At 38.2% G+C, this 9,179-nt stretch overlaps 1 protein-coding gene across 1 annotated transcript in view; it reads left to right on the top strand.

Annotated features, from left to right (window-relative positions):
* The first annotated feature begins 8,450 nt into the window (after positions 1-8,450).
* Positions 8,451-9,179, top strand: part of hmgcll1 (3-hydroxymethyl-3-methylglutaryl-CoA lyase-like 1) — a 36,955-nt gene continuing 36,226 nt past the window's right edge. The window contains exon 1 of the mRNA XM_049481095.1: positions 8,451-8,746. Within this exon, the coding sequence (XP_049337052.1) occupies positions 8,651-8,746 (96 nt within the window). The 5' untranslated portion in view covers positions 8,451-8,650. The remainder of the gene's footprint in view (positions 8,747-9,179) is intronic.

Here is a 9,179-nt window from a genome sequence, read left to right as displayed (position 1 = left end):
AAATACTACAATAACTATATATTTTCTGTCTTGACTTAATTAAGTTATATTAACTTAATACACATTAACAGCCCACTAAAATACAGCTACAAACCACAAAAGTGTACAATAGACCCAACAATCAATGATTAATTTTCCTACAACACCTGTTCAACAAATATCAATCATTTATATGCCTACAGGACGCCAGAGCAGCCAAAACATTAAGTTCACATAAAACTCATCAGTCAGGCAGCCTATTACTTAGTTTCATGTTGAATATAATATGACACAATATCTGTCTTATTTCCAGGATAGTTAGCTAAATATTTAATTAATCCAGCATGCACGCTCCGTTTTACAACTAATCAATGCACGTAGCGTAACCCCTTCGTCTGAGTGCAGAGAAGAGGTAAGGCAGACATGGCCCCGCCCCCGGAGTGAAAATCATGAATCTGATTGGTTAAATTGTCCTATGACTTTGCTAATAGACTCATTACTACACCCTTCTCAAAATCAGTAGAAGGGGCAGCAGACATGTGGGCAGAAGCCTTTTTAAAAAGCTTTGATTGGTCAGTACCACTGTCAGTCAGATAAGAGTCCTATAGCAACTGAAAAACACAGACTAATGCTTTGAATTAGTTGCTGTTTTTTATTTTAGTTAATTTAGAAAATAAATGCTTACATTTCCAATAATTATATTATATACTTCCTGATTTAAAAAAATGTAATTATTTACATGCATTTTTTGTCACCCCTTCTCTGAAGGGTTAGAAGGGCATCACTGCACACCACTGGTGTCTTGTATCTGTTCAGGGTACAATGAATCTCAACACTATCAAGGAATTCTAGAGAGAAATGTGCTGCCCAGTGTCAGAAAGCTTGGTCTCAGTCGCAGGTCATGGGTCTTGCAACAGGATAATGACCCAAAACACGGCTAAAAGATTGGTAAGACTATTCTGAAGTGGCCTTCCTTCTACAAGCCCTGACCTAAATCCTATTTCTCCTTCTTTGGAAAGAGCTGAAACATGCTGTCTGGAAAAGGCCCTTCAAACCTGAGACAGCTGGAGCAGTTTGCTCATAAGGAGTGAACAAAAATACCTGCTGAGAGGAAGAGAAGTCTCTTTGACAGTTACAGGAATCGTTTGATTGCAGTGGTTGCCTCAAAAGATTTTAAGTTAAGTTTGATTTTTTTAAGTTAAGGGTACAATCATTTCTGTCCAGGCCTGTTTTTTAATGAGTTTATTTAGTTTTTTTTATTAATTCTATTGAAGAATGGTTGAAAGGAAATGTGTTAAATGAAATGTACTAAATGGACTTTTCTTTTGAATATGATCATAATACTTGATGATAAAAATGTTTGTTACTGTGTCTGCAAATGCCAAAAAGACTTCAAACCGACCCAAACCCACACCACCCTCCCACCCCTACACACACTCACCTGCGCTGTCCTGTGTAACATTACCTCGGCTGGCCCGAAGGCGAAATGTGCCTCTTTGAAGTAAACCTCAACAGCTGGTGTTTGTCAAGATCGATGTCCATGTTTTGTCCTTTTAGCTGCTGAGCATTTAAGGAAAGGAAACGCTAAATGGTTGGGTAGGGACACAAATTTGATGCAGCATGCTCCAGCTGGAGATCATTCTGAATCATATTCTCCACCACAAAATGTTCCTGCATAGCATTGTGCTTGATCACAGAGCATAAATGCCACTTTAAGCATATAGCGACCGAGTCTGAGGAAAAATAAAGCTAAATTAATTAAGCAACAGTGGACATACAGGTTATTTTGAAAATGTTTTGGACCAACTTAAAAAAATTGCTTTAATTGGTAACACATAACATTGCACAACATTTTCCTGAATCACATTAACAAGTTAAATGAACACAGTTACTTTAGCTCAACCTAAGTATCTGATTGTTTAACATTGTGCAGTAATGCAACTTAAATGTAAGGCAAGTCTTAAACCACTTAAGTGTTAATAACTTAAATGAGTTGAGCTTATGCCCCCAACTACCAAACCCCCAAATAACAAATAATAGAACAAGACAACAGTACATAGAGATAATGTATGTAATGTATGTATGTAAAACAAAAAATATGAAACATTATCAGAGTGTGGCTAATGACTCAAAACAGCCTTACAAAAGGGAGAGAGCCAGAAGGTAACATAGACATGGAGGCTCCCTGAAACACCGGCATCCACCCACTCCACCGTCCACAAACCTGAGTGACCGTGTGCAGTGGGAGAACAGCAGCACCAGCATCTCAGTTTACCCACAATTCCCTATATATATGAACCCCTGGATCTGCAGCCTTATCTAAAGGGAAAAACATTAATTACCAAAAGCTAAAATAAACAAGTATGTTTTCAGTCTAGACTTAAAGATTGAGACTGTGTCTGAGTCCCGAACGTATTCGAGAGATTATTCCAGTTGGGGTGTTGGGGAGCTTTATAAGAGAAAGCTCTTCCTCCTGCGGAGCTCCTCTGAATTCTAACTATTAACTACTAAGAAGATGCCGTAATTTTGCATGAGTGGCAGCTGTGGGGTTCAGCAATTATAAGGTCACTCTCTGCAGCAGAAAAGGAGTAACTTGCTGTTATAGTCTTCAACACTGACTCCAGTCAGCTCTATCAGCTTATATACTAAAAGAGAACACATAAGAGAAAGTAGCCTGGGGGGAATAACTGCTCATGAATGGTGAGTAAAGGTCACCCAGTATTCAAATGGATGGTCCTACGAGCCAATAGGAAAGGTGTTTTACTCATTAATGTTGCACTACACAAACATTAGACACACCCTAGAAGTTCCCATAATTCACTGAAATGAAGTGTTCCAAATATCTGTTTAAGTCTTGTTAACTTAATTCATTTAAGTAGTACAGCAGATAGATTTTACATTGTTCTTATTCTAAATATTACATTATTTCATTTACTACTCTAATACACTTTTTGTATCACATGACACAGTATGAACAGCTTCATTGTAAACTTTTATGTACTAGCTTTACAGCAGTTCCTGAATTATTTTATTATATATTTTCTTTATTAAGAATGCTTATGATAATTATTCAACACAATAATTATGCTTATGGTATTATTATTTAAAGAATGAATGCCTTAAATTAAAACTCCAGAACTGTTTTTAATCTAACCTCTGCAATGCATCTGGGGCATATGGTCAACTACCACAAGCAATAAATCATTACACAGTTACAAAACACTATGAAACAGTTAACTCCACCCATCCAAGTGACTTCTATTGTGTTTTAACTAAATGGTTTCTGTTATTTTTTGTATGTTTTTTTCATTTTCTAGACAGGAAAATTTATTGATATTGGTAATTAATCATGTTTTAGATGTGGTTGATATGTTTTAGGGAAATATGTGGTCCATATGTGGCCCAACGTTCCCAGCTTTTTACTCTCATAACAACAGTAAATTATAAAATTATATCAGTATTAATTTTTTAAACCTTCCTGGCCTACTTAATGTTTAAATGGTGGTATGTATTAATATAAATATATATTAGTTTAAGTTTGCATTGTCTTCTTTTATAATCATTACTACAACAACAACAACAATATTTTAAAAGTTAACGGTGAGTGTAAAGATCAGGTAGTGAAGGTGCAGATGCAATTCAGATAAAAGAACTAACCAACATGCAATGAACCAAGGCAGGCACTCATCAGTCTGTGCAGCGCTGTGTTAAGTCCAACAAGCCTAATAAGTTGTTTTAACTTTAGGTACTCCACATCAATGTATATGTGGAGAAAATCACTGAAATCGTTGGAAATATTTATTTTATGTAATACAGACTTAATTTCTTTCAACAAATTGTGCGTTTACAATGTTTATCTCTTCTTTTTCATTGGCTTTTGGCACAATCTATTTGCATACTGGGTGCCCCCCCCCCCCATTTTCTGAGTCTCACCATCAGAGTGTAGTGATTCCCCCCAGACTACCTCAGGTTAAACTGCAGTTTAGCAGGGGGGTGCCGAGTGGTCCAGCAGTCTACAGTGCTGCCACTATGAGTGGGAGGTCGCAGGTTTGAACCCCCGTGCATGCAGCTTTACCATCAAGCTGCTGGCGCTCAGAGGGAGCAAAATTGGTCCTGCTCCCTCCGGGTGGGTAGATGGCGCTCTCTCCCCACATCAGTCATAGGGTGATGTCTGCAGCACAGGGCATCTGTGAGCTGTGTCACTGCGCTTTCCTCCAAGCGTGCTGGCTGCTCGGTAATGCTGCATCAGCAACAGCTCGAAAAGCAGCGGTGGCTGGCTTCACATGTATCAGAGGAGGCATGTGTCTTCACCCTCCTGGTGTGCTGGGGCATTACTAGTGATTGAGGGAGTCCTAATGACTGGGTTGGGTAATTTGCTGTGCTAAATTGGGGAGAAAATGGGAAAAATTAGAAATAAAATTATACATAAAAAAAGTTCAGTTCAGATGTTGTGATTAGTTGCTTGGCTTGTAGGCCATAAGAGTTAACATCATTGTTGGTTTTCTGCTATACTGTACACTCCAGTGAGTTTTCTCTACAGCAATCTTTGTGTTTGAAATGTATATTATACTGAATGAAATGAATGAAATGAATGAATGAAAACATCAATTAAATTAATTTAAAGAGTTTATATAATAATTACTGACTCTGGGGTAAACACTACATACTACGGGTAAGTGTCAGAGACATGTCCAATATGCAAATAAATGATGCCAAGAGCCAGTAGGTAAGATGCATGGGTTGATATGCTACATAAGTAATAATATATAAGTACAATCTACTTCAGTGCACTGTAAAAAGTGATTATGGCTTAAAGTACAGTAAATAAAACTTAAAATGTAATATAACATGCAAAGAAAAAATACTTTAAATATTGTTTCTTAATATTTTCATGTCTATTGAATGTATATTTTGCAATATTATCAGAACTAAACAAGCTCGTCTAATTCAGCAACGTTGATGAACTGAGTTGACACAACCTATTTTGATTCAGTTCAAATGAATGAAGCTTTGGTTCAAATGTAGACATGCAGCAAGACATGTGCCATTTAGACACTGTTTAGTCTACTCAAATCATTTGAGGTAATGTGTTGCCTCTAATGAATAAAGTTTTCAAAACTCATTTTTTAAGTAATGTATAATACTGTATTGAGTGAACAAACATACATCTTTAAATTTAACAGACAAACCACAACTACCTGACACTCAGAATTTAGTGTACATGAAACTCAACATGTGCATGTTGTAGTTGTTTTTATAGCCAACAATTCTAAATTAAAAGAGCACCACAAAAGAAACTCAGTCAACAATGACATCAAAGTTAAGTTGAATTAACATAGACTCTAAACAGGATGCAGTAGAAAAAACAAGCTTACATTAGTAGTATTTTCTCAAAACCATTAATTCACATAATTTAGCTATAGAATAAACAGTACTGAGAGCACAGCAACACAGAGTTACTACAGCTCAGATAATCATGCTTATCTTATAGCCTACAACGCAGAGTTACTACAGTTCAAATAATCATGCTTATCTTACAGCCTACAACACAGAGTTACTACAGTTCAGATAATCATGCTTATCTTACAGCCTACAACACAGAGTTACTGCAGCTCAGATAATCATGCTTGTTCTTACAGCCTACAACACAGTTACAACAGCTCAGATAATTTTGCTTATCTTACAGCCTACAACACAGAGTTACTACAGTTCAGATAATCATGCTTGTTCTTACAGCCTACAACACAGAGTTACTACAGTTCAGATAATCATGCTTATCTTACAGCCTACAACACAGAGTTACTACAGTTCAGATAAACATGCTTGTTCTTACAGCCTACAACACAGAGTTACTACAGCTCAGATAATCATGCTTATCTTATAGCCTACAACGCAGAGTTACTACAGTTCAAATAATCATGCTTATCTTACAGCCTACAACACAGAGTTACTACAGTTCAGATAATCATGCTTATCTTACAGCCTACAACACAGAGTTACTACAGCTCAGATAATCATGCTTATCTTACAGCCTACAACACAGAGTTACTACAGTTCAGATAATCATGCTTGTTCTTACAGCCTACAACACAGAGTTACTGCAGTTCAGATAATCATGCTTGTTCTTACAGCCTACAACACAGAGTTACTACAGTTCAGATAATCATGCTTGTTCTTACAGCCTACAACACAGAGTTACTGCAGTTCAGATAATCATGCTTGTTCTTACAGCCTACAACACAGAGTTACTGCAGCTCAGATAACCATGCTTGTTCTTACAGCCTACAACACAGAGTTACTACAGTTCAGATAATCATGCTTGTTCTTACAGCCTACAACACAGAGTTACTGCAGCTCAGATAATCATGCTTGTTCTTATAGCCTACAACACAGTTACTACAGTTCAGATAATCATGCTTGTTCTTACAGCCTACAACACAGAGTTACTACAGCTCAGATAATCATGCTTATCTTACAGCCTACAACACAGAGTTACTACAGTTCAGATAATCATGCTTGTTCTTACAGCCTACAACACAGAGTTACTACAGCTCAGATAATCATGCTTATCTTATAGCCTACAACGCAGAGTTACTACAGTTCAAATAATCATGCTTATCTTACAGCCTACAACACAGAGTTACTACAGTTCAGATAATCATGCTTATCTTACAGCCTACAACACAGAGTTACTACAGCTCAGATAATCATGCTTATCTTACAGCCTACAACACAGAGTTACTACAGTTCAGATAATCATGCTTGTTCTTACAGCCTACAACACAGAGTTACTGCAGTTCAGATAATCATGCTTGTTCTTACAGCCTACAACACAGAGTTACTGCAGCTCAGATAATCATGCTTGTTCTTACAGCCTACAACACAGAGTTACTACAGTTCAGATAATCATGCTTGTTCTTACAGCCTACAACACAGAGTTACTGCAGTTCAGATAATCATGCTTGTTCTTACAGCCTACAACACAGAGTTACTGCAGCTCAGATAACCATGCTTGTTCTTACAGCCTACAACACAGAGTTACTACAGTTCAGATAATCATGCTTGTTCTTACAGCCTACAACACAGAGTTACTGCAGCTCAGATAATCATGCTTGTTCTTATAGCCTACAACACAGTTACTACAGTTCAGATAATCATGCTTGTTCTTACAGCCTACAACACAGAGTTACTACAGCTCAGATAATCATGCTTATCTTACAGCCTACAACACAGAGTTACTACAGTTCAGATAATCATGCTTGTTCTTACAGCCTACAACACAGAGTTACTGCAGTTCAGATAATCATGCTTATCTTACAGCCTACAACACAGAGTTACTGCAGCTCAGATAATCATGCTTGTTCTTACAGCCTACAACACAGAGTTACTACAGCTCAGATAATTTTGCTTATCTTACAGCCTACAATACAGAGTTACTGCAGCTCAGATAATCATGCTTGTTCTTACAGCCTACAACACAGAGTTACTACAGTTCAGATAATCATGCTTATCTTACAGCCTACAACACAGAGTTACTACAGCTCAGATAATCATGCTTATCTTACAGCCTACAACACAGAGTTACTACAGTTCAGATAATCATGCTTGTTCTTACAGCCTACAACACAGAGTTACTGCAGTTCAGATAATCATGCTTGTTCTTACAGCCTACAACACAGAGTTACTGCAGTTCAGATAATCATGCTTGTTCTTACAGCCTACAGCCTAATTTTACATGTGGAATACCTAAGGGTGTAGCTGTAGAAATACATCAATAGTGGTTAGAGTGGTTATTTGTGTAAAAGTACAAACAACTTAACTTTGTCTTTTTACAGGAAGTCGTTTTACAAAAAACAATGGGTTAAATCATTTCGATGGCAACTGTATACTTTTCCGCTCTATTCAGGACAATGACAATTTTCAGGGCAGAAATTCAGTAGCATTCCTGAACCCTCGCTCACCAGCCACCTAGAAAGCAGTTCTCACAGAGTGCACATCGACATCTTATTGAAGAGAAGCTCAGCCCAAAAACTTCCTTAAACCCCTCTATTGTTAACACCTGGACTCAGAAGAATGGCCCTTTCACGAGTAAATTGTGGCCTGGTCTTAAAGAGAGATTTTATAACAGAGCACAGTTGACATTGGCAGCTGTGGCACGGCCCCGCTATGGAAAACCTGCCGGCCTCCTCAATTCGCAAGAGATCAATCAAGGCAGCGTGTTTCCCCGAAGCTGAAGATTTCCGCTGAGGAGGGAGACGAGGGGCTGTAAAATAAGCTGCTTGTGGTTTGGGACTTTTTTTTTTAGACTGAAGAATCCCAAAAAAGTCCCTGAGCTTCTTTTTAACAGTACATGCAGATCCCTGTTACACTGTCAGCCTCATACTGAGAGACTGCTGGAGTCTAATTCATTTCTACAGCTGCTCCTCCCCTCCCCTGTAGACCCCTCCCCCACTTCCTCTCCTTCCCCATCGCCTGCACTGCCTGGGATACAGGGATGTTGCGGCCATAGCAACCGCTGAGTCATTCCATGTCTAGTGCTACGAGATTTGATGTGTTTCCTCTGTATCTCTTTAAGCCACAGAAGCTGCTGCATGTAAAGCAGGATCTCCACAGCCAGCAAAGCATTCTGGGAGGAAGGCGTGCTTGCTGGCTAACTTAGCGAGTTAGCCGAATGGGTAACGTGCCCACCACAGTGAAGCAGTACCTGGACTGTGGGACTCTCGTGGGGGATTTCCCCTGGTCGTCATGGTTATTGGAGGAGAAGAAGGTGGGGGTCTGCTTCTCTGCATGTCCACTGCATGATTTATACAGCTGTAACAGGAAGGCTGAGCTTTCAGTAGATTTTGATTCTGAATTTCAGAAGAGCTTTCTATAATCTAGTGTGGAATTTGACTGGCTGTTTCATAAAATGTCTTTGCATCTGTGTGATTTTCACAAATTATCATTAATAGCCTGAATTAAATCATTACAACCCAGATGTTTTATTACCCTATTCATGCTAGCAGGCGACAGAACGACAAGTGACCTGTCCTTTCCTATAGGTTTATACAATTTGAAGCTGCAATTTGGCAACAAGCGGCAAGTGACATGGTGATGAATTGAGTTAACACAGGGTGATAAATATGACTAAAACTATAATGTGCTTTTAAAACAGTTAAACAGTGTTTTATTTAGTAATTATTTAATCTTATTTAATAAAA

The sequence above is a fragment of the Astyanax mexicanus genome, chromosome 7, assembly GCF_023375975.1.
Source record: "Astyanax mexicanus isolate ESR-SI-001 chromosome 7, AstMex3_surface, whole genome shotgun sequence".
NCBI lineage: Eukaryota > Metazoa > Chordata > Actinopteri > Characiformes > Acestrorhamphidae > Astyanax > Astyanax mexicanus.
Note: the sequence above shows the minus strand (reverse complement) of the source record. Positions and strands in the feature narration are given on the sequence as shown.